Source organism: Panthera tigris, chromosome B4, assembly GCF_018350195.1.
Source record: "Panthera tigris isolate Pti1 chromosome B4, P.tigris_Pti1_mat1.1, whole genome shotgun sequence".
Lineage (NCBI taxonomy): Eukaryota > Metazoa > Chordata > Mammalia > Carnivora > Felidae > Panthera > Panthera tigris.
In genome coordinates, this window is record NC_056666.1 from 29,536,709 (window position 1) to 29,564,216 (window position 27,508).

The following is a 27,508-nucleotide window of genomic DNA, read 5'->3' on the forward strand; positions in this document are numbered from 1 at the left end:
TAATTCTAGCCAATGATTAAATAATATAAGGCTTATACTTATTTGTTTAAATGAAAGTGTTCTGCAACAGCACGTTACTTTTAAAATCAGTAGGATTTGTAAAAAAAAATCTAATAAACTTTAACTGAATTAGTGAGGGGAAACCAATGGTTTATGCCTATAGTTCAGATTGTCAAAGATATCCTTATGGATGCATCCTTCTAAATTAGATTACATATCAAATACAAAAATGAGTATTCTGGTCCCAACTAAAACAGCATTTGGATAAAGGACAAAATTAAGGAAGATGCTGAGAATAAGAAACTCTATCCTTCTGACAAAAACTGTGTGTGCCACCCTCTATAGCAGGTAAAAAATAGTGAAGGCTGTACTGCTAATTATTCTAATTTACACAGGAAAAGGAAGAAGAGCTTTTGTACATCTATATTTGCAAATACTAAAAGCACTACTGCATTAAAATGCTTTGTAGCATTTGAGAAAAGAAAACCTTTCTCAATGAGAAGGGAGAAAGCTTTCTAAAAAGCACTTTGATATAATTAGATATATCAGAGAACTAAAAACAATAAGTGACATTTCCTGTAAAATATTTGGCAAGAGAGAAGGAGGATCACAGTGATGACATCAACATTGCAGGGGTTTTGTTTCTTTTTTTCTTTTTTTACCATCTCCCCTCCCCCTGCCCCACACAAGGACAACCAAGTTGGTGATCATCCACAGATGAGAGACGTTTTGTTGAGCCCAGGAGTCCATGGAAGTAGTTCCAAGCACACTGTTGGAACAACAAAATCTGATATTGGATACATTGTAGAGGGCAAAAGGAACATTTTGACTTTACTGCACCACTCCTTCAGGACAGCCATACTTCATTGTCAAGAGAGCCCTTTTCATCCCGGGATTTCTTGCATGGGAAAGAATGAGAGCATGTAAGTACCCAGCTTCTTTAGGTATGCAGGATACTGTCAAAAAGACCAATTTCTCTCCTGTCTTATCCAGAGAACTGAGTCATAAGGTGCATGACCAGAGGGCAGAGAAAGGCTGAGAGAACGGCAGCCAAGGCTCAGAACTAAATGTATAAAAGGATTGTGACTGCTAAGTGTGTCAAGGACTCAATTGGGAGGCCCACACATCAGCTGCTGAAAATACCTCACCTGTGGATCCCCCACACCTGACCCACAGGCACCTCCAGCACTTCATGTGTCTCACCCACACAAACTCCACGCTGTGTCTGGCTCCCTGTGCATGCTCCCAACCACAACAAGAGTGAGCTTTGACAGACAGTGGACACCCACAAAAAGCAGACCTGGAAGAAACCATAAAGTTGAGCAGTCAGCACTGCCATAAGGAAAACAAAAAGGAGGCCTCGAGCAACCAGCCTGTCTTTATAACACAGAAACAAGGCTTAAGAATTCTCCCACAAAAGAGAGCAAAAGGTATGGAACAGGCATACCCATAGAAATGGTCTGAAAAAACTTAAGAAACCCTAGCAGGGCTGACAGAAGGGATTTCTCTCTGGAAGCCAGTCAATAAGCCTGGACGAGGTGACTACTTTTAAAAATGTAATGACAGCAGAGAGCACATTTAGGAACATGAAAAATCAAGGAAACATGTTACCATGAAAGAAATACAATAATTTTCCAATAACTCAAAAAAAATTGAGATTGGCAATTTAACTGATAAAGAATTCAAAATAGCTGTTTTAAGGAATCTCACTGAGCTACAAGAAAACACAGAAAGGGGCACCTGGGTGGCTCAGTTGGTTAAGAATCAGACTCTTGATTTCAGCTCAGATCATGATTTCACAGTCCTAAGATTGAGCTCCATGTTTGGAGGCTGGGGGGCTCTTTCTCTCTTAAGATTCTCTCTCTCCCTCTCCCTCTGCCCCTCCCCTGCTCACGCATGTGTGTATGTGCTCTCAAAAAAAAAAGTTTAAAAAAAAACACAGAAAGGCATCTCAATGACAGCAGGAAAATAATATACAAAGAAAATGAGAAGTTTAATGGAGAAATAGAGATCATAAAAAGAATCAAACAGAAATTCCAGAGTTAGTAGCAAATCCAGCAGAAGACAGAATTTGTAAAGTAGAAGACAGTATTAAGATTATACAAAGAAGAGAAAATAAATGAATGAAGACTATATGAACTATGGAACACCAATAATCTGACTAATATATGGATGATTAGAATCCCAGAAGAAGAGGAGAGGGACAGAGCTTATGTAAAGAAATAATGGCTAAGAACTTCCCAAATCTAGGGAGATATTTGAATATCCAAGTTCACAAAAGTAATAAATCAGTGCAAAACTTCAATCCACAATAATATTGGCCAATACACATTATAATAAAGCTGTCTAAAATCAAATACAATGAGAGAATTTTAAAAGCAGCAAGAGGAAAATATTTCTTGCATACATGGGAATCCTCTCAGGCATTAGAAGCAATGTCTGCAAAAACATTGCAGGCCAAAAAACAGTGGGATAATATATCAAAGTGTTGAAAAAAACAACTACCCAAAAAGAATACAAGGCAAAGTTGCCTACCAGAAATGAAGGTGAAATAAAACTCAAAAACAAAGAGAAGTTGAATTGGTTTATCACCACTAGAAAGGCCTTACAATAAATGTTGAAAGGAGTTCTTTAGGCTGAAATGAAAGGACACTAATTATGACATGAAAACATACAGTACAATAGTAAAGACAAATATATAGTTAAATTCAGAAAACTCTAATGCTGCAGTATGGTAAAATATTAACCTTTTAACTGTAAAGGTTAAGGGGAAAAGGTATTGAAAATAACCACAGCTATAGTAATTTGTTAATGGATACACAAAATAAACAAAGGTAAATTATGACATCAAAAACATAAAAGGTAGGAGGAAGAGTGGCATACCAAAATTGTAACAAAGGTCATTCCTTACTGTACTTCCTCAAAGAAGAAGAAAAACTAAAATCTATTCATGGACAGGACACCACTGAAAAAATCCTAGAACATTGGGGTGAAGGTGAAGCACCACTGTCTCCACTTCATAGAGACCAAGACCATTGCATTAGAAAGATAGGAAAAGTGGCTACACACTGACCATATTGCCTCTTTCCCATGCCCATTGGGGAACTACATTGAGAGATTTCCCCTGAGCCCCATTTCTCCAGTTGGAAAAGAGAGCCCAGGATGAACATTCAGCTCCTATAGCATTGTGTCACCTGTTGGGAGCCCCACTCTGGTCTCACACCATGGGGATTGTGGGGTAATCCAGGGGACTTGGCCACTGGGAATCTGTGACAGGGAAGGGAGGAAGTGCTTGCAAAAACCCGCACTCAGATCTTGGCAGATTGAGTTCCTACCTGTAGTACCAAAGTAGTATCCTTACCACAGGTTTGCTCATCTGCAGAGCCAAGATAGTGACATAATCTCACCAGAGAACTTGGTGAGGAGCAGGTCTGTATGACTTGGGTTCTTAAAAGAAGAATCTTGCTAGCCCTGGAGCTTGGTCTACCACTGCCCAGAGAGGGGAGCTAAGTCATAGCATGGTTCACCATTGAGTATATCTCTTGCCCCACCTGACCAGGAAGACTGGTAAAACACCTGGAAGCTGTGTGGTTCAACACCAACTGAGCAGAAAATGACAGACAGAACTGATTATTTGCAGAGCAAAGCCAGCGGTAAATTTGGCCAGGGAACATGGGGAACTGTCATCTTGAGTCAAGATCACAAAGATCTGGACTTGAAGTCAGTTTCCCTATTTTGCCTAGGAAAGGGAACTAATTTGTAGCCCCACCAACGACCATGCCCAGCCCATTCCAGCTAGAAAACCTGATTGGGAACACTAGGGAGGCTGTTTGGAGCAGGCCTGCCCATTCTGCCTAGGCAAGGGAGCTCATTCATAAACCCTGCCCACTGCTGAGTGTAGCTCTTAGACCAACCTAACCAGAAAGCCTAGATAGAACAAATAGAGGCTCCGTAGCCCAGACACACTTGAACAGAGGATACAGCAGGCATAACTGGTCTTTGGCAGAGCAAAGCCAGTAGCACTATTCGGCCAGGGAAATGGGCACAGTTTACTTGAGTCAAGACCACAAAAAAGACCCTTGCCACTTATGGAGCCAGTTCTGCTCCAGCCAGGCAGGGAGACTATTCTTTGTTAAAAACTCTATCAAAAAACAAAACAAACAAAAAAACACCAAAGCTATATCCAATCAATGAATTCAGTAAAGTTGCAGGGTGCAAAATTAACATGCAAAAGTCAGTAGCATTTCTATACTTTAACAACAAGTTATCTGAAAAAGAAATAAAATGATCCCATTTACAATAGCATCAAAAAAATTAAATAGTTAGGAAAAAGTGTAACCCTGGAGGTAAAATACGTCCACACTAAAAACTACAAAACATTAATGAAAGAAACTGAAAAAAAAAAAAAAAAAGAAAAGTATCCCATGTTCATGAATTGGAAGAATTAATATTGTCAAAATATCCATACTACCCAAAGTCATCTATAGGTTCAATGCAATTCCTATTAAGATTCCAATGGCATTTTTTTACAGTATTAGGAAAAACAACCCTAAAATTTATACAGAATCACAAAGACCCTAATTAGTCAAAGCAATCCTGAGAAAGAACAAAGCAAGAGGCATCACACTTCCTTATTTCAAGCTCTATTATAAAGCTATAGTAATGAAAACAGTTGGCATAAAAACAGATACACCAACCAAACAGAATTGAGAGCCAAGAAATTAACACATTCATATATGGCCAACTACTATTTGACAGAGGAGCCAAGAATACTCAAGGACACATGTAGGGTCAAAGTGAAGGAAAAAGATAGTGGTGGAAACCAAATTAAAGCAACGTAGCTATACTTGTATCAGGCAAAATAGACTTAAATTCAGAAGCAGTAACAAGAAGACAGAATGATAATTATATATTTATAAAATTGCGAATTCATCAGGAGAATGCAACAATCATAAATTTTTATTCACCCAACATCAAACACCTAAATATATCCAGCAAGTATTAACAGATATGAAGGGAGAAATAGACAATAATATAATAATAGTATGAGAATTCAATACCTCACTTTCAACATCATACACCCATAGATCATCCAGACAGAAAATCAATAAGGAGACATTCAACTTGAGCTCTACTTTAAACCAAATAAACCTAACTGACATATAGAGAATTCCATACAATAGCAGCACAATACACATTCTCATATTCTTCCCAAATACACACACAGCAGTCTCCAGAAGAGATCATATGATAAGTCATAAAACAAGTCTTAGACTAAGAAGATTGAAAATTACCAAGAATTTTTTTCTGACTGCAGTGGTATGGAATGAAAAATCAATAACTGAGTGAAAACTAGTAGATTCACAGATATGTGTAAATTAAACAACACATTCCCAAACAACCAATCAAAGAACAAACAAAATGTAAAATGAATAAATAACTTGGAACAAATGAAAATAGAAATACAACACACCAAAACTTAAGGATGAATCAAAAGCAGTTCTAAGAGGTAAGTTTATAGGGGTAAACATCTGCATTACAAAAAAAGGAAAGAAAGATATCAAGTAAACAACTTTTTACCACAAGGAACTACAAAAGAAGAAAATGCTAAGCCCAAAGTTAGCACAAATAAAGAAATAGCAAAGATCAGAGTGGAAATAAAGACCATAAAAATAATAAAAAGATCAATGATGATAAGAAATGGGTTTTTTTGAAAAGGTAAATAAAATTGACAAAACTTTAGCTAGACTAAGTATTTTTTCTACAAAAAGAAAGACTCAAAGGTCAGAAATGAAAGAGTAGACATTAAAATGATACTATAGAGATTCAAAGATTATGAGATACAATGAATAATTATAAGCCAAAAAATTGTATAACCTAGAAGAAATGGATAAATTCCTAGAAACATATCATCTACAAAGACTGAATTGTAAAGAAATAGAAAATCTAAGTAGACCAATAATGATAATATTGAATCAGTAATCAAAAACAACCCATCAAAGAAAAGTCCACACCTAGATGGTTTCACTGGTGAATTCTACCAAACATTTAAAGAATCATTAATGCCAGTCTTTCTCAAACACTTCCCAAAAATTGAAGAGAAAGACATTCTCTCAAGCTCATTTTACAAGGTTAACATTACCCTCATACCAAAGGACACTACAAGAAAAGAAAATTATGACCCTGAGAAATAATATCCCTGATGAAAATTGAAGCAAAAATTCTCAACAAAATTCCAGCAAGACAAACTCAACAGTACACTAAAAGGATAATATTCTGTGACCAATTGGGATTTATCCATAAGATGCAAAGAGGGATCTACATACATAAATCATTATATGTGATACACCACATTAACAAAATGAGGTAAAAATCACATGATCACCTCAATAAATTCAGAAAAGACATTTGACAAATTTAACATGTTTTCACAATAAAAACTCTCCATAGGTATGGAAGGAACATATCTCAACATAATAAAGGTCATTTATGACAAGCGCACAGGTGAAAGATTGAAAGGTTTTCAGCTAAGATCAGGAAAAGGTGCCCATTCTCATCATTCCTATTCAACTTAGTACTGGAAATTTTAGAGCAATTAAGCAATACAAAGAAATAAAAGGCATCCAAATTAGAAAAAGTGAAGTTTGCAAATGATATGATATTATATAGAGAAAATCCTAAAGATTCTACCATAAAACTGTTAGGACTGATAAGTGAAGGCAGTAAAGTCGAAGGATACAAAATCAATATACAGAAATGAATTGCATTTCTATGCACTAAGAATGAAATATCTGAAATAGAAATAAGGGAAACAGTCTCATTCACAGTAACATCAAAACAATCAAATAAGTATTCAGAATACTTTATTCAAAGTAAATTATTTATTCTTAATAAATTTAAACAAGGTTGATAATAATCTAAGCATAACAACTATAACATTTTGACGAAAGAAATTGAAGAAGCACAAATAAATGGGATGATACCCTAGGTTTGTGGATTGGAAGTTAATGTTTTTAAAATGTTTATACTATCCGGGGCACCTGGGTGGCTCAGTTGGTTGGGTGACTGACTTCAGCTCAGGTCATGATCTCACAGTTTATGAGTTCGAGCCCACGTCAGGCTCTGTGCTGACAGCTCAGAGCCTGGAGCCTATTTCAGATTCTGTTTCTACCCCTCTCTCTGCCCCTCCCCTGTTCATGCTCTGTGTCTCTCTGTCTCTCAATAATAAATAAACATTAAAAAAAATTTAATGTTTATACTATTCCAAAAAGTCATCTATAGATGCAATGCAATCTCTATTAATACTTCAATGGAATTTTTCTGAAAATAGAAAAAACTATCTTAAAATTTGTTTGGAACCACAAAAGACCCTGAAGAGCCAAAACAATCCTGAGAGAGAACAAAGCTAGAGGCATTACACTTCTTTATTTCAAACTATATTACAAAGCTATAATAATCAAAACAGGATAGTACTGACATAAAAACAGACCATATACCAAAGGAACAGAATCAAGAGCCAGGATAAATCTTCATATATATTAATATTTGACAGGGAGATAAGAATACTCAATGGGAAATAATAGTGTCTTAAGTGAATGATGTTGGAAAATTGGTTATCAATATGCAAGAACAAAACAACCATATTTTATATCATTAACAAAAGTTAATTTGAAATAGATTAAAGATTTATGTGGGATCTGAAACCTCAATACTCCTAGAAGAAAACAGGTAAAAAGCTCCTTGACATATACATTGGCAATATTTTTGACATTACACCAATAGCACAAGCAACAAAAGCAAAAGCAGGTGGGACATCAAACTAAAATTTCTGCTCAGCAAAAGGAACCATCAACAAAATGAAAAGGCAACCTACAGAATGTGAGAAAATATTTGAAACCATCTATCTGATAATAACTTAAAACCCAAAGTATGTAAGGAACTCTTACAACTCAGTAGCAAAAAAAGGAGTAGGAGGGACAGGGGGGAGGAGAAGGAAAAACCCTAAAACTAAACAATGCTATTATAAATGGTCAGAGGATGTAAATAGACATTTTTCAAAGAAGACATACAAAGAAGCCAATGGGTACATAAAAAAGTGCTCGACATCACTAATCAAGGAAATGCAAATCAAAGCTACAATGAAATATCATTTCACACCCATTAGAATGGTTATCAGCAACAAGATAAATGATAAAAAAATGTTGTTGAACACGTAGGGAAATGGTAACATTTGCACATTGTTGGTGGGATTGTAAATTGGTGCAACTACTATGGAAAACAGTATAGATGTTCCTTCTAAGATTGGCATGTGAAAAAGCCCAATGTACAAGCAATTTTGAAGTCTCTGTTTGCATTTGTTAGCTTTTGTTCCATTTACTAAAGTTATATAGCCAAGATCAGAGTTTTATGAGAGGATATGAATACCAGTAGTCAAGAACACATCAAGGCCATTATTGAAACCAATCCATAGTATGTCCTCTGATTGCAAATATTCTTGATACCCCTCCTATGCAAAATACATGTGCTCTTCCCAAAACCCCACAAATTTGTATTAAAATTTTGCACTAGGGCCAAAGATCACTTTTTTTATCTATAATCATTTTCAGAGGCAGCTCTTCTGATGTGACTCCCTGCAAAACACACACACACACACACACACACACACACTTACACACAAATACAGTAACAATACAGGGATAGGCCCTTCAGTAGCCAGTCCTCTACAAAAAAGTGGCTCCCCCCCAAAAAAACCAAACATGCACATAGCAGTCAATGATCCATACAGCATACAGTTATGTTGCCTTTTCCATCATTCAATTATACTATATTTTAATTATATTGTAATTTTCTCAATAAAAATATGCATGCAAAAAAGAGAGAACCAGGGTATTGGGAGATCCTAGGATGAAATGCAGACTGGAACATATGGAACATACAAATATATGACAATTGATGTCACCATCATGATAGCATAACATGTCCCTTCTTTCGTGCCCCCATTCTCAACGACAAAAATTTGGCACCCATTCATGAACAAAAGTGCAACTGAAGTTATGGGATCCAGCATCATACACCAAGGGACCTGGAAAAGCCTTGCCCACCTGTGCATCAGGTAACAGGCAGACAAACCTCCATCTTGGCTGTGGACTCTGAGGTAGCTCATGAATGGTTCCAACCCCTCTTGGCCACAGTCAGGGAGCATCTGGAGAACACCGACTTGACCAGTCACCCACAGACAAGAGAGCTTTGTGGAAGTCCTGGTTTCCAGATAAGAAATTCCATTACTTTGTTGGAGCAAAAAATAAGATTTTGGACACATTGGATTGGATAAGAAGAATAGTTTGACTCTGCCTGCATCACATGTCCCCCAACGTGGTACAGCTAAGGCCAAGTGAGACTTTCTCACTCCATGATTTCTCCCACTGTGAGGGAAGGGAGAATAGGTTAGTTGTGCAGGACACAAAGCATCCAGCATACTAAATTATGGGGTGAGAGGAGATCAGGAGAGTGGCAGATACGATTCTCAGAAAGCATTAAAGGGATATAGTTCTGCTGTCTTGTGGATTCCCATCAGGAAACCCACCCATGAGATGCTGGGAAAGCCTCACTTGCAGATCCCCCCAACTAGTTGCAGGCATCCCCAGTAACAACCTTATCTCACCCACATCTCCCCCAACTCTGCAGCCAACTCCCTGTGCATGCTCCTGAGAGTGCTTTGTTGAACAGCTAGGAGCACTTGCAGAAAACAAGCCAGGTTCTGTGGGCTAGAGAAAAACTACAACCTGAGTTGTAGGGAAACAACTTGACCTTAGGGAAAACAAAAGGGAAACTAAACTGTCAGGGCTTGGCCTGGTCTGTTGCAAGATCCAGAGAAAATATACAAGTTTAGGAATTCTGCCACAGGAGGGAGCAAGAAGTATGGAGAGGGCTTGTACAGTCAAGATGGGAGAAAGCCTCTGGATTTCTAGCAGAGCTGATGAAAGGCAGTCCTTGCCTGAAGGCAGTTAGTAATGGAGAAGGTGACTACTACTTCAAATGTAAGACAGCAACACAAAACTCCAAGGTATATGAAAAATCAAAGAAACACGATACCACCAAAGGATTACAATAATCTTCCACTACCAAACCCAAAGACACAGAGATTTAAAATTTACCATATAAAGGATTCAAAATAGTGGTTTTATTATATAAATATATACGGGAAATAAATTGTATATAAAAATATAATTATATATTATTTGTATATGAAATATAATGTTCATAATAGAATTGAATATATATAATGGAATACTATTCAGCTATAAAAAAGGAAATCCTGCCATTTTCAACAACATGGATGGACCTTGAAGGAATTATGTTAAAGTGAAACAAGTCACACAGAGAAAGACATACAATATGATCTCATTTATATGTGGAATCTAAAAAAAAAAAAAAAAAAAAAAGCCAAACTCATGGAAACAGAGAATAGAATGGTGGTTACCAGAGGCTATAGGTTGGGGAAATGAGGAGATGTTGGTCAAAGAGTACAAACTTCCAAGTTAGAAGATGAATAAGTTCTGGATATTTAATGCACATCATGTACAAAACAGATGAACATAAAGGAAGGGAAGCAAAAGTAATATAAAAACAGGTAGGGGGACAAAACATAAAAGACTCTTAAATATAGAGAACAAACAGAGGGTTGCTGGAGGGGTTGTGGGAGGACGGATGGACTAAATGGGTAAGGGGCATCAAGGAATCTACTCCTGAAATCATTGTTGCACTATATGCTAACTTGGATGTAAATTAAACAATAAAATAAAATAAAATAAAATAAAATAAAATAAAATAAAATTAAATTAATAATAAGTAAATAAAGCACATCGTGATGATTATAGTTAACAATACTTTATTATATGCTTGAAAGTTGCTAGAAGAGTGTTAAATGTTCTCACTACAAAAAGATATGGTAATTATGTGATGTAATAGAGGAATTAGCTAATGCTATGATAGTAATCATTTTGCAATAGATAACTGTGTCAAACCAACACATTGTACACCTTAAACTTATGCTATATTATATGTCAAACATATCTCAATAAAGCTTGAAAAAAACAATAAATGCATGACATAACCTTACTGACAGAAGTAGAGAAAAATGAGTGCTCAAAGGAACTGGAAAAGAGTGCTTTGAGTGGATACTGTAAGGCTAAAGACACAAACAACTGCATAAATATTGTACTCTAGTTGGTAAATTTGTTTCTCAGAGAGGTACAGATTAGCAACTATATAAAAAAAACACTTGAATGAGGCACAAATTGCATATCAGAAAATCTATCCCATCTTAATTGTATGAGTCAAGGATTTTAGTAGATTTATCTAGGTATGCAGTCACCATCTTAATTCAGTTTTAGAACATTTTTGCCATTCCCACAGAATCCCTAATGATAGTTAAGTTAGTTCTCACTCCCCGTCCCAGGCAAACCACTAATCTGCTTTTGGTGCCTGTCAATTTGCCTTTTCTGGACATTTCATATGAATGGAATCAAAGAATACATGGTGTTTTGTATGTAGCTTCTTTCAGTGAGCATGATTTTGAAGTTCACCCATATAGTAACATGCATCATTTTTGTTGCTGAATAGCATTCCTTTCTATGGCTGTAGCACATTTTTTCCCTCAGCATTATTGTCACTTTTAATGACAATTTGAAAAAGTAAAATTAGGATTATTACATCTTACCTCTGTATCTCAAACTTCTAAAAAAATTTTTTTATGTTTATTTTTGAGACAAAGAGAGACAGTATGTGAGCAGGGGAGGGGCAGAGATAGAGGGAGACACAGAATCCTTATCAGGCTCCAAGCTCTGAGCTGTCAGCACAGAGCCCGATGCAGGACTCAAACCCATGAACCATGAGATCATGACCTGAGCCAAAGTCAGACGCTTAACTGACTGAGGCACCCAGGCGTCCCTGTATCTCAAACTTTTAATTATTATTTCTGAAAGAGATATTTGAAAGGTTAAGAGAAACATTGAGATGAAACATATACTTAATTTTCAAAGCCTTAAACAAATAATTGAGTTAAATTTGGTTCCTAATGATACAAATGAAATACTGTAGCATTGTTCTCCAAGTACACTGAAGTGTAGCACATATTCTTTATCCATTCTTAAGCTGATGGACATTTAGGTTCATTTCACTTTTTGGCTATAATGAATGCTGCTCTCAATATTCCTATGTTGGTCTTGGTGAAGACGTAAGTTTTCATTTCTCTTAGGTGGATATCTAGGAGTAGAGTTGCCATGTTGTATGGTAAATTTATGTTTAACTATTTTTTAATGTCAAACTTTTCTAAAGTGGCTGTACCATTTTACCTACAGACAAGCAAGGTATGAATGAATTTATTTCTTCATAGTCTTTCCATCATTTGGCTATTGTCCATCCTTTTGATTATAGACATTCTGTTGGATGTGAAATGGCATTTCATTGTGGTTTTCATTTACATTTTCCTGAAAAATTATTTTGGGAATCTTTTCATGTGTTTAGTACCCATTTGTATATTTCTTTGGTGAAATGTCTTTTAAAACTTTTTAATTTTTGCCCATTTGTAAAGTTTAATCTTTTAAGTTCTTAAAATGTTAAGAGTTCTTTATATATTCTGGATGCAACTTCTTTATTGGATACATAATATGAAATTATTTTCTTTTAGTCTACAGCTTGTCTTAACTTTCTTTATTACATATATACATGTATATATATATATATACATATATATATATATATATATATATATATATATGTGATTATTTTGAGAGAGAGAGAGAACATGAATGGGGGAAAGGTGTAAAGGGAAAGAGAGAGAATCTTAAGCAGGCTCCATACTCAGCACAGAACCTGACATATGGCCTGGGCCAAAATCAAGAGTCAGGCACTCAACCGACTGAGCCACCAAGGCATCTCTCATTTTAACTTTTTAAAAAAGGTTTTATTTATTTTTGATAGAGAGAGACAGAGCATGAGCAGGGGAGGGGCAGAGAGAGGGTGAGACACAGAATCCAAAGCAGGATCCAGGCTCTGAGCTGACAGCACAGAGCCTGATGTGGAGTTTGAACCCAAGAACCATGAGATCATGACCTGAGCTGAAGTCAGACCCTTAATCCACTGAGCCACCCAGGCACCCCCCTCATCTTAACTTTCTTAATGGCAGTCAAAAGTTTTAAATTTTTATGAGGCCCAATGTATTAAATTTTCTTTTATGAATCATGCTTTTAAACTTGTATTTAAAAATCATTGTCTAATTAAAATCTCAAGATTTTCTATTTTTCTAAGACATTTATAGTATAACTGTAACATTCAGGGATGTAATTTACTTTGAGTCAATTTTTATATATAATGAGAAGTTACTACCTAGTGTCATTTTGTATCAGCCTGAAGTATTCTTTTTAGCATTTCTTCTAAGACATTTTTGCTAATATAATAACAAATATTGTTAGTTTTTTTTTTTTACTCTAGGAATGTTTTCATTTTATCTTGAATAATAATTTTGCTGGGTATTAAATTCTTGATTGTGAATTTTTGCTTTCAGTACTTGAATTTTTTTTAACATTTATTTATTTCAGAGAGAGAGAGAGCACAAGCAGGGAAGGGGCAGACAGAGAGGGAGACACAGATTCTGAAACAGGCTCCAGGCTCTGAACTGTCAGCACAGAGCCTGACACAGGGCTCAAACCCACAAATTGTAAGATCATGACCTGAGCCCATACTCAGCCTGGCCTATGCCACCCAGGCGCCCCTTGTAGCATTTTTAATATGTCATTCCACTGAGTTCTGTCCTCCATTGTTTGTGATAGAAAGTCAGATGTTGATCTACTTAATAGTTTTATTGATATATAAGCCACATAGCATTCATTTCACTCATGTACAGTGTGTAAATCAATGGCTTTTAGCACATTCACAGAGTTGTGCTTCCATCACCATGTTCAATTTTAGAACATTTTCATTATGTGGAAAAGAAATATTCATACTCCAAGCCATCACCCACCAATCTAATTTCTGTCTCTATAAAATTTCCCTACACTGGCCATTTCAAAGAAATGGAATTTATATAGATGGTTTTTTGTGACTTGCTTTTTTTATAACTTAGCTCTGATCTCTAAAACTATCCTTCTTAATGTATATTTCTTTACTAATTAATCATCTCAAAAATTTAGTTATTTCAATTTTATTGGCAAGTGTATCAAAATTAGTTACAAATGTAATCTATCTAACAGTTAATATTTTTCTAATATTTCTAGAAAGATCTGAGTACATTTCACCCCATGTGAATAAACCTCCAAAAGCATATCACAGAACATCTAGGGCTGGGTCAACCATTTATAAAACCATCCAGTTTCCCTCACTAAATAAAGAACCTTCAGGTAATTTTTATTCTTAGTGTACAATGTGATTTTTTTTAATTAGTAAAGCATTAATTATATGTACATAACCAGATTGTACCAGTCTTAGTCATATAACCAGCTTAGCAAAACATGAGTGGAAGTAAACACTGATTAAGCTCATCTAACATATATGCATTTTTATATATCTCTTCCTTCCCTGTCACCACTAAATTGGAGTTCCATTTTTTTTCAACCTTCTTTTCTTGCTCACTATTATAGATTCTGCAGATGGCTGAGATAAACCCATCTTATAATCCTCCTTTTTATATTTATACATTTTCCTTTTGTCCAACCCCAGGCAGGATCTGCAACAGAGAAACTCAACATGAGGGTAAATTGGAAGGAAAATAAACATTATTTTTACTTTTCCCTTTTCCTTCATTACTATCTCCCCAGCCAATATCTAGGAACTAATTTATAGATGCCATTTCTTATTATTGCTCCAGAGGCATTATATAATCATCATCTTAGTATATTTCCTATAGATACTGAGTTTAAAGGTGTTTTTAAAAATGTAGATTATTTTTATTTGGTCTGTCATATTTTTCTAAAGTCCCAAGTAATTATACATACTACCAATACTTTGGCCAGTTTTTCTTTCTCACTGTGCATCTTTATCTCAACATTTATCCATTGGCTACTTTTTACCATTCTATGGGTATGTAATTCAGAGATAAAATAAATTTGACTATTAAGTAAGGCATGATTAGGCAAACAAGAATTCTGTAAATTCAGAAAAATTAATTATAATATGCTTTTTAGATTCAGATAAGCTCTCCTCTTCTTAACTGCCAGACAATGAGATCAGTAGTTTTATAGTATATGTACATTTTAGACAAATGTAATTTATTTTAGATTCACCTGCTACTTCATATAACCTACAATACTGCTTTCCATTTATTAGCTCCTACTTTACCAACAATTTGGGTTTTCTCTCCTAAGCTAAAGCTTTCCCTTTGATAGAGGCATTAATTATAAGCAGTTATATTGCCTTAAGAAACAAGAAAGAGAAAGAGAATAGCAACTAACAAATAGTCTGAATAATTCACTATCTAAATTTCTATTCCATAATTAGAGAAAAATAATAGTAGTCTTCTTTTATGGATAGAATAGAAATGATTCCATTATAAATGTTTTTATTTTCTATCAAACTATCAAGACTTTTAACCTAAAAATAATAACAGATAAACATTTTTAGAGCAAACACCTGCCTTAAGGAAATGAAAAAATTAAAAATGTTTTATTTCTTTGTACAACATATATTGTAGAAACTCAATGCATTAACTTAGTAAATTTTTCCCACTAACTTTGAGAAAATACCATCTAAATACCCCACATTCTGTTTATTTTAGTGTATTTTTCTTGAAATGAGCAACCTGATACTATTTTCTTTATACATAGTTTTTTTTTAACTGTTGAAAGTATGTATCTTAATAACAGTATTTGTAAACGTCTGTTTCCATTAACACTAGATCTTTCACTGTAGTAATATAAAACTTTTCAATAAAGATATACTGTTTTATATAGAGATAAAAACTTTATATGAGAATTTATCAATTTAATTGTTTAAGTATTTTTTACTGTCATACTGAAAAAAAACTCTTCTAGCATTTTTTAAAAAGTTTATTTATTTTAAAAGAGAGAGAGTGTGCATGCGTCCATGCGAGTTGGGGAGGAGCAGAGAGAGAGAGAGAGAGAGAGAGAGTGAGAGAGAATCCCAAGCAGGCTCCACACTCTCAGCTCAGAATCTGATGCAGGGTTCAGACTCAGAAACTGTGAGATCATGACTTGAGCTGAAATCACGAGTTGGATGCTAAACCAGTTGAACCACCCAGGTGCCCCTCTTCCTCTGGCATTTCTGTATACAATATTTCTAATATTTCTTTTTCTTGATTTGTACTCTTACTGTTTTTTTTGTTTTGTTTTGTTTTTAAGTATTTATTTATTTATTTATTTATTTTGAGAGAGAGAGAGCATGAGTGGGGTAGGGGCAGTGGGAAAGGGAGAGAGAATCTCAAGCAGGCTCCATACTGCCAGTGTGAAGCCTGAAGTGGGACTTGAACTTACCAACCTTGAGATCATGACATGATTGGAAATCAAGAGTTGGCCACTTAACTGACTGAGCCACCCAAGAGCCCTGGTTTTGTTTTTAAATATCAAATACCCTGCAAGGACAAACCAGAGAAAAAATATTTGTGTTAGGAAAGCTGCTTTAAATTCTTTTTAAAATTTAAGGAAGCTGTGCTTTAGAAGTGGATTAAGATTTATTTTAAATTTTTAAAAGTTGAAATCAGATCATTTATAAGATAATTTAGTAATATTATTTTCATCTTCTAGGGCATCCAAAAAATTGTATCTCAAACAAAAAAGAATGTTGAACTTACAAATACTCTGCTTGCTGTGATGTCTACAACTAAAAAACCTATCTATGAAGGTAAAAAAAAAAAAAAAAAACAACACTGCTTTACAAAGACAAATGAAATAAAACTTTGTATTATGTTTCCATTGTTTTTATTTACCAATCACCTTAAACCTATGGACCCCCTTCTCCAGAAAAACAAATGTTATGAACCAAGTATATTTTTCTAAACCTTTCTTCAAATGTGTGTTTGACATACACAAACACACACACACACACACACACTATATACACACACACATATATATATATATATATATATATATATATATATGAGTTTGCTGGTTCTGTACATAATAGAATCACTTGTATAGATCCTTCTTGCTTCCAATCCAGATAAACTGATAATATATATCTCTTTTATATCTCATACCTTTAAGTTGCTACATGATATTCTATAATGTGAATGTGCTATACTTTATTCAACCATTCTTCTACTAAATGACATTTAGATTCTTCTCAAATCGGGTTTTTTACTACTATAGGCAATGGTACAATAAATATCACTGTACATATTTATCTATGTTACGGTGATTGTATTTCTATAAAAGAGAGCATGTAAACATGTGTTACATGAAAGATATACATGTTTTTTCTTTTAATATATGTTTCCAAATTACTTTTCAAATGATAATAATTAATAATTCTGCTAGCAATTTCATGAATGACTTATTTCTCGGTATGTTAATCAGCCCTAGACTTTTCATACATTGGAAAACTTAATACTGTTAAGCTATCAATACTATGTAAAGTAATCTACAGTTTGAGTGTGATACGTATCAAAAATCCCAGCAATGTATTTTTAAGGAAATAAAAAAATCCATCCTAAAATTCATATGGAATTTTAGAGATCCTAAATAGTCAAAATGATCTTGAAAGAAACAAAGTTGGAGAACACACAGTTCATTATTTTGAAACTCACTACAAAGCGACAGTAGTCAAAACAGTATGGTACTGACATAAAGACAGACATACAAACTAAGGCAGTAGAATAGAGGACCCAGAAATAAACCATCACATATATGGTCAAATGACTTTGACAAGGAGACCAAGACCATTTAATGGGAAAAGGAGAATTGTAAAACATATGGTGTTGAAGAAACTGGATGTCCACATGCAAAAGAGTGAAATTAGATCCCTACCTTATGCCTTACCTTACAGCTTAAAATAGATCAAAGACCTAAAACTAAGTGCTAAACTATAAAACTCTTGGAAGAAAACATAGGGTGAAATCGTAAAGACATTGTATTTGACAATAACTTCTTGGGTATGACACCAAAGGCACAGTCAAACAAAGAAAAAATGGACAGGTTTTATCACAATTTTAAAATTATTCATCAAAAGACAAGGCTAATAAAGTAAAAAGGAAACCCACAGAATGGGAGAAAAATATTTGCAAATCATATATCTGAATAGCAGTTAACAACCAGAATATATAGAGAACTCTTAAGCTCAACAATGAAAACAAAAAAATTGATATAACAGTGAGCAGAGGACTTTGATAGACATTTCTCCAAAGAAGATATAAAATAGCCAATAGACACATGAAAATATGGTAAATATCACTATTCATCAAGGAAATGCAAATCAAAACCACAATGAGATATCACTTTACATCCAGAAAGGTAGCTATTATGAAGGGAAAAAGAGGAAAAAAGAAAGAAATATTGGTGAGGATGTGGAGAAATTGGGACTCTTATGCACTACTGTTGGAAATGTGAAATGATGTAACTGCTATGTAAAGCAGTATGGTCGTTCCTCAAAATATTAAATATGGCATTAGCATATGATTCAACGATTCCATTCCAGATATATACCCAAAAGAATGAAAGCAAGGACACGAAATGATCTTTGTTCATAGCAGCATCATTCATGATAGGTAAAAGAAGACTTTCAAACGTCCAACAGTGGTTAATGGACTAAAAAAAAAATGAGGCATATGTGTGCAATGGAATATTATTCAGCCTGAAAGAGGAAAGAAAACCTGATACAGCATGGTTTAGCATATAACATGGATGAATATGAAAGACATTATACTAAGTGGAATAAACCAATCACAAAAGGACAAACACTGTATGATTGAACTTACATGAAGTATCTTAACATGGTCAAATTCATAGAGATAGTAAGTATAATGATGGTTTCCAGGAGCTGGAGGAAATGGGAATGGAGAATTATTTTTTAATGGGTAGAGTTTCAGTTTTACAAAATGAAAAATTTCTGAAGATGGATAGTGGTGATGGCTGCACAGTGTGAATATACTTAATGCCACTGAAGTATATACTTAAAAATGGTTTAAAGGGTAAATTATTTATTATGTAGATTTTACTGCAATTTTTAAGATAAATAATTAAAAATAAAAATAAATGCATACTAAAAATGTTTTAAATTATGGTTATTTACATTTAATGAGAACTAAGCATATTTTAATATTGTTATTATTAGATACTTTAATTTTCTCCAAGAATCACCTACTTATTATATTTCTGGTAGTTGCTTTTGTTATTGCAGAAATTTTTGTGTAATAGGATTTAATTTTTTAAAAATTTCTCTCAATTCAAATTTACAGAGAAATTGAAGGACTTCCAGAAGGAATTCTCATATAGCCTATACCCAGATTCATCAATTGTTTATTCTGTATTTTTGTCTTATAATTTTCTCTATGTTCATATATATATGATATAGATAGATTAGATAGATATAAATGTGTGTCTGTCACAAACATATTATTTTTTCTGAAATGTATAAAGGTAACTTGGAAGCAAGTGACCATATTCTCATCTCCATACCTTCAAATCTAAGCACACAATAAACACTATAAAAATAAATGAAAATTAAATATCAATGTAGTGATTAGTTAACTCACCACACTCAGGGTCAGGGAGAAAACACTGACCACAGGAAGCAAGGAGAGCCTTTGCAGACAACTGGCCTAAGGGATAGAGCAGCCAGAACACAAAGCAGAGCACATGCAGCATACACCAGAGATATCCCCCTGAAGTGTCAGGCCCTGGGCACTACATGACCTCTTCTTCATAAGGCCATTACTTTCAGGAGCAGAAGACATGATTGGATTTTCTAACACAGAGAAGAAGGCAGAGGCCTTGACAATGCAAAGATGGAGGAATTTATCACAAATGAAGGAAAAAGATAAAGCTACAGCCAGAGATCTAAGTGAAACAGATATAAGTAACATGCCTGATGGAGAATGCAAAACAACAATCATAAGGATACTCACTGAGCTTTAGAAAAGAAAAGAAGACACCAGTTGAGACCCTTACCGCAGTGATTGAAGAGTTAAAATGGAATCAGAGATGAAGAATACTATGAATGAGATTAGAAACAGGCTTGATGCCATGGACAGCAGGCTGGAGGAAGCAGAGGAATGAATTAGTGACCTAGAAGACAAAATAATGGAAAATAATAAAGCTGAACAAAAGAAAGAAAGAAGAATTATGCAACATGAGAAAAGACTTACAGAACTCAGTGACTGGATCAAACATAATAACATTTGCATTATAAGAGTTCCATAAGAAGAGAGAGAAAAGGGGGTAGAAAATTTATTTGAAGAAATTAATAGCTAAAAACCTCCCTAATCTGGGGAAGGAAACAGATATCCAGATATAGAAGAGACAAAGAATGCCAAACAAAATAAATAAAAGCAATCCAACACCAAGACATATTGAAATTAAATTTGCAAAAATATAGTGATAAAGAAAGCATTTTAAAAGCAGCAAAGAAGATAGTAACATGCAAGGGAAAACACATAAGGCTAACTGGAGATCTTTCGGCAGAAACTTTCCAACTAGAAGGGAGTGGTATTATATATTCAACGTGCTGAATGGGAAAAATATGCAGCCAAGAATATCCAGCAAGGCTACCATTCAGAATAGAAGGAGAGACAGAGTTTCCCACACAAAAAGAAAAGTTCATGACCACTAATATGAGAAATATTAAAGGGGACTTTTTGAGTGGAAAAGAAAGACTAAAAATGTCAAAGACAGGAAAGGATAGAGAAAATCTCTGGAAATAATGACAAAACAAGTAATACAATAGGAATAAATACAAATCTATCAATAATTACTTTGAATGTAAATGGACTAAATGCTCCTATCAAAAGACATAGGGTGTCAGAATGGATAAAAATACATGACTGATCTATATACTTCCTACAAGAGGCTCATTTTATACATAAAGACACCTGCAGATTGAAAGTGAGAGGGTGGAGAAACATTCATCACACAAATGAATGTCAAAAGAAAGCCAGAGTAGCAATACTTATATTGGACAAACTGGCCTTTAAAACAAGGACTTTAACAAAAGACAAAGGAAGACACTATATAATCATAAAGGGGATAATCCAACAAGAAGATACAACAGTTGTAAATATTTAGGCACCAAACATGAACGCACTCTAATATATAAAAACTGTTAATAACAAAAATAAAGGAATTAATTAGTAATAATACAATACACAAAAATAAACTCAAATGGATTAAAGACCTACATTTGAGACCTAAAACTATAAAAATACTATAATAGAACATAGACAGTAATTTCTTTGACATAAGCCATAGCAACGTTTTTCCTAGACATGTCTCCTAAGCAAGGGAAACAAGCAAAAATAAACTATTGGAACTACATCAAAATAAAAAGGTCTTTTCACAGAGAAGAAAACCATCAACAAAACTAAAAGGCAAACTATTAAATGGGAGAAAATATTTGCAAATAATGTATCAGATAAGGGTTCATATCCAAAATATATAAAGAATTTATACAATTGAACACCAAAGAAACACATAATCCAATTTAAAGAATGGGCAGAGGACATGAATTGACATTTTTCCAAAAAAGACATGCAGATAGTCAACAGATACATGAAAAGATGTTCATCACTCATCATCAGGGAAATGCAAATCAAATCCACAATGAGGTATCAGTTTACACTTGTCAGAATGGCTAAAATCAACAACACAAGAAACAACAGGTATTGTCAAGGATGTAGAGAAATAGGAGTCCTTGTGCATTGTTGAGAATATAAATTGGTACAGCCACTCTGGAAAACAGTATGGAAGCTTCTCAAAAAAAAAAAGGAAAGAAAAAAAGTACCATATAATCCAGTAATCCCACTACTGGGTGTTTATTCGAAGAAAATACAAACATTAAATCAAAAAGGGATTGCTTTCTTAATTTCCCTGATGTTTTATTTTGGTTTATAAAACGTTACTGATTTCTGTATGTTAATTTGGATCCTGCAACTTTACTGAATTCCTTTGTTAGTTCTAACATTTTTTGATGTAGTCTTTTGGATTTTCTGTATATAATATAATCTGAAAACATTTTACTTCTTCCTGTCTAATTTGGATGAATTTTTGTTTCTGTTTTTTCTATAATTGCTATGACTAGAAGAACTTCCAGGACTCTTTTAAATAGAAATGATGAAAGGGGTACTCTTGTCTTGTTCCTGATCCCTGATAAAAGTTTTGTGTTGTTGTTGTTGTTGTTGTTTTTCATTGAGTATGTTAGCTGTTGGCTTGTCATATCTGGCCTTTATTATGTTGAGGTACATTCCTTCTATACCTAATTTGTTGAGAACTTTTATCATGAAAGAGTGTTGAATTTCTCAAATGCCTTTTCTTTATCTCTTGAGATGATTATAATCTTTCATTTTGTTAATGTGGTGTATCACATTTATTGATAGGCTATGTTAAATCATCCTTGCATCCCTGAGATGAATCCCAGTTGGTCATGGTGTATAATCCTTTAAATGTGCTCTTGAATTCTATTCCAGTATTTTGTTGAGGCTTTTTGCATGTATGTCCATCAGGGATATTGGCCTGCAATTCTCTCCCTCCTTTCTTCCCTCCCTCTTCCTTCCTTCCTTCCTTCCTTCCTTCCTTCCTTCCTTCCTTCCTCCCTCCCTCCTTCCCTTTCTTTCTTTCTTTCTTTCTTTCTTTCTTTCTTTCTTTTTTCTTTCTTTCTTTCTTTCTTCTTTCCCTGTCTCTCTCTCTCTCTCTCTCTCTCTTTGTCTGGCTTTAGTATCAGTAATGCTGGCCTCATACAATGAGTTTGAAAGTATTCCCTTCTCTCCTATTTTTTGCAAGAGTTTGAGAAGCATTAGTATTAACTCTTATTTAAATGTTTAGTAGAGGGGCACCTGGGTGGCTCAGTAGGTTAAGTGTCTGACTTCCGCTTAGGTCATGATCTCACAGTCCGTGAGTTCGAGCCCCACGCTGGGCTCTGTGCTGACAGCTCAGAGCCTGGAGCCTGTTTTGGATTCTGTGTCTCCCTCTCTCTCTGCCCCTCCCCTGCTCATGCTCTGTCCCTCTGTCTCAAAAATAAATAAAAACATTAAAAAATTAAAAAAAATAAATGTTTAGTAAAATACATTCATGCAGTCATCTGGTCCTAGGGTTTTATTCATTGGGAGATTTTTTGATTCCTGATTTAATTTCATTGCTGTTATTACTCTGTTCATATTCTTTATTTCTTTGTGATTGTCTTGTTAGGTTGTGTGTTTCAATTTATCTATTTCTCCTAAGTTACTTAAATAATAGTAGAGTCTTATGATCGTTTGTATTTCTGTTGTATCAGTATTGTCTACTCTGCATTTATAAATTTATTAAGTCATTTCTCTTTTTTTCTTAGTCAAGGCAAATGTTGGTCAATTTTGTCTATGTTTTCAAGAAATCAATTCTTCATTTTGTTGACTTTCTACTATTTCTTTTATTTTTCTCTAATTTTTATTATTTGCTTCCTTCTGCTAATGTCAGATTAATTTATTGTTCCTTTACTTTTCCTTGAGGTGTAAAGTTAGATTCTTTATTAGAGAGTTTTCTTGTTTCTTAGTGTAGTCATTTATTGCTAAAACCTTAGCAATTAGGACTGCTTTTGCTGCATACCATAAAGTTTGGTATGTTATATTTCCATTTTTCTTTGTTACTAGGAATTTTTAAATTTCCTTTTTGATTTTTTTTTCTTTGGCCCATTGGCTGTTCAGAAATGTGTTGTTTAATTTCTACATATGTGTGAATTTTCTACCTTTCCTTCCACTATTGATTTCTAGTTTTATACCATTGTGGTTGGAAAACATGCTTGATATGATTTTAATCTTCTCAAGTTTTTAAGACTTATTTTTTGACCTAACATATAATCTAATCTGTAGAATGTTCCATGTGCACTTGAAGAGAATGTGTATTCTTCTGCTACTGTATGAAATGTTCTGTATATGTGTCTGTTAGGTCTAGTCCAAAGTTTAATTCAAGTTCATCATTTCCTAATGGGGTTTCTACCTGAATTATCTATCCATTGTTAAGAATGAGATATTAAACACTGTTGAAAGTGAGATATGAAGTTTCCTGATTATTGCATTACTGTCTATTTTGCCTTCAGATCTGTATATTTAGGTGATCCAATATGGGATAGGTATATTTACAATGGTTATATCCTCTGAACGAAATGACTCTGTTATCATCAAAGACTGATTTTGTCTTTTTTGATAATTCTTAAAGTTTAGTTTGTCTGGTAAAATTATAGCTACCCCTGTTCTCTTATGGTTTTCATTTGCATGGAATATCTTTTTCCATCTCTTCACTTTCAGTCTATCAGTGCCCTTAAAGTTTAAGGGAGTCTATAGTAGGCTGAATATGGTTGAGTCTTATTTATTTTTTTAATCCTTTTAAGTCCTCTGTATTTTTAATTGGAGAATTTAAACCATTTATATTTAGTATAATTATTGATGGATAAGGACTTAGATCACCATTTTGTTAATTGCTAATTGTTTTATTGTTCCTCTCTTCCTCTCTTGCTGTCTTTATTTGTGAATTGATGATTTTTTGTAGTGATATGTTTTACTTTCTTATCATTTGTGTATTATAGATTTTTGCTTTGTTATTATCATAATACATTTATAATACATCCTATAGCAGTTTATTTTAAGCTGATAACAACCTAAATTCCATAAAAAATTCTACATGTTTACTTATACTCCCAGTTTTATTTTGTTGATGTCTCAATTTATATCTATTATATTGTTTACATTAGCAAAATATTGTATCTATAGTTATTTTAACATTTTTGCCTTTTAACATATATGCTAGAGTTCAGCCTAAATTATACATCATCATTACAGTACTATTTTGATTTTGACTGCATATTTTCATGTTACTAATTAGCATCCTTTCATTTCAGCTTGAAGGACTCCCTTTAGCATTTCTTGTAGGGCAGGTGTGGTGGTGTTAATTGTAGGGCAAGGTGTAGCATCTCCAATTGCTGGGAGGTACAGCAGTAGAGGTCTATGTTGGGGAATACTGTGGGTGTCTCTGTGGCCAAGATTGTGGAGTTCGTATGGTTGGCAGTAGCAGCTGGGCTATCAGGGTCCTCAGGAGTGAAGGCTGCTGGAGTCTTCCTGTTCTTTTTCGCCTGTGGAAGAGGTTCTAGATGAATGAATACCTCTTGGTGCCAGTTCTGATGTACTGGCACTCATATTAGCACTAGAGCCAGTCTTGGGATCAGTTGCATGTGGAACTACCACAGCAATTGGATCCTGGGACACAGTGCACTTGCTGTGGCAGGGGCACTAGTGTTTGAGGTGTGGGATGTGCAGATTTCCTGTGGAACTGAGATATAGGTCTCTGGGTAGTGCTTGGAGGAAGGGAGTATGCAACATCATGGGCCTTGTGGTAGCAGGGTATGGTGGTGATTTGGCCTAGGGAGCTGGGTGCAGTAGCACCATGGCCTGGGGATGGTAGGTCAAAATCCTAACTCTGGCCCCACAGAGTAGTCTGGAAACAGCAGCAGTACGTCCAGGTGATATAATGTTAAAGTCCTATGGCAGAACCCAGAGGGTCGAGTGAAGAGTAGTGATTTCTTCTATTAATGGCAAGTCAAAGCCACAACCTCAGGGACCTGGGGCAGAGGACAGAGCAGTGGCACTCCTCTGGTTCCATAGATGATGAGGTGTTGTGGTTTCTCAACTGGAGTAGCAACGACTGGGGTGCCTGGGGGCAGGTCCCACCACAGCAACAGCTTCAGTCCTGGACAGATGGGGGCAGTTGGGAGGGGCAACTCCAAGCAGCTCTGTCAGCTGGAATTAGTGTTGGTGATACTGTGGGAGTAGCAAAAGTGCAAACATCTATGGTAGTGAAGCTTGCTGGAGCTCTTCTGTTCTCCTTTTCCCCAAGGGGTGATATCCCTCCAAGGGAACTTGTCCTGGATGCCCTAGCATGGAGGATGAGGTGACTCAGGTAAAGGGTCTCCTCCGCTTTTCTATGTGGTCATCCTTGGTTTTTGAGCTTTGCAGGATTTCTTCTGCTTTTTCTTTGTAGTGCAGAGTTTTTCTAGAGCTATTTTCATTGGTTTATATTTTATTCTTGTTGTTTTGTTGGGAAAATAAGCATTGGGATATTCTAGATCCCCATCTTGTTGATATCACCTCTATCATTATTTATTCAAAGGAATCATGCATCTTTTTGCTCCTTTACTTTTTAACATGTAATAATATATCTTGAAAATCTTTCCATATCAGCACATTCAAATCAACCTAATTTTTTTAAGTCCTTTATATTTGAGAATACCATAGTTTATTTAACCAGGCCTCTGGTTAAATGGGCACTTTGGTTGTTTTCAGTTTTCTCTCTAACAAACAATGTTGCAAAAAACATCATTTGAATAAACAGATGTTTTATAATCCATTTTTGGTTTCTATCAGCTAAAATATGAGTCTTCTACCTAAAAGGAATTGCCACTATTTCCTCTGTAACATTAATTTTATGATCCTTTTCTTTCGCAGTACACAAATTGTCTCTCACTTAAAACTGATTTTTTGAAGAACCATAAATATAGTAAGCATATATATTATATGTATTCCAACCAAAACCCATCATTCCAGTGTTTGAACTTTTAAAATTTCTCTATGAATGCTTCTCAAATTGTGTCCTCTAGACTAGTAACCTAGGCATCAACTGGGAATTTATTAGAAATACAAATTATTGGACCCTACCTCAGACCTACAGAATCAGCTTCGGAGTTCAAGTCCAGCAATTTGCTCTAATAAGTTTTCAGGGTGATTCTGACATCAGCTAAATTTGGGGAACAATTGTACTATATTTATACTACTCTATGTTAAGGATGTCCCAGTAACATTTCTATAGAAACAGAAAATTAAATTTATGTACTGCTTTTAAATTTCCAATTCCATTGTTACTATTATTCATATATAATAACCTGTTTTCCCTATGTAACATATGAAAAAAATTATATCAATAATGAAATTAATTTTTTAAAATCACAGTAACTTTTCTTTAAAATGCCTGAAAATCTCTATCCCACCATACTTTTGAGAATAAATGAATTCTTGTCAAGATAACATGAGCAAATTCATGGAGATAGCAATGAACATTTCAAGTGTGGAAGCCTTATGAAAATAACACTGACTTGAAAGAATGGTGCTTATTGAACAATAGTGTGCAACACCCTGGATAAATAGAGTAGGTCCATATCATAGAGGAGCTTAATTGGAAACAGGTGAGTTTGAATGTTTGCAATTCTTTTTTCTAATTTAAAAAAATGTTAGTTATATTTTAAATCACAAATGATGAAAATACCCTATTCAAAATGTTAATGTTTAAACACTACACAAGAAATTTCAAAAAAGAAGTAAACATAAATGCCT

At 34.5% G+C, this 27,508-nt stretch overlaps 1 protein-coding gene across 38 annotated transcripts in view; it reads left to right on the forward strand.

Moving 5' to 3' along the window:
• LOC102948481 (coiled-coil domain-containing protein 7-like) overlaps positions 1-16,882 on the forward strand; it is a 227,246-nt gene extending 210,364 nt beyond the window's left edge. For 35 of the 38 annotated variants that reach the window (XM_042991369.1, XM_042991366.1, XM_042991395.1 and 32 more), the window contains 2 exons: positions 14,274-14,396; positions 16,755-16,882. In XM_042991369.1, the coding sequence (XP_042847303.1) occupies positions 14,274-14,396; positions 16,755-16,795 (164 nt within the window). In that variant the 3' untranslated portion in view covers positions 16,796-16,882. Of the gene's footprint in view, positions 1-690; positions 924-14,273; positions 14,397-16,754 lie in introns of those variants that run through there. The other 3 variants (XR_006219729.1, XR_006219728.1, XM_042991380.1) reach the window with 3 other exon arrangements.
• The last annotated feature ends 10,626 nt before the right edge of the window (positions 16,883-27,508 follow it).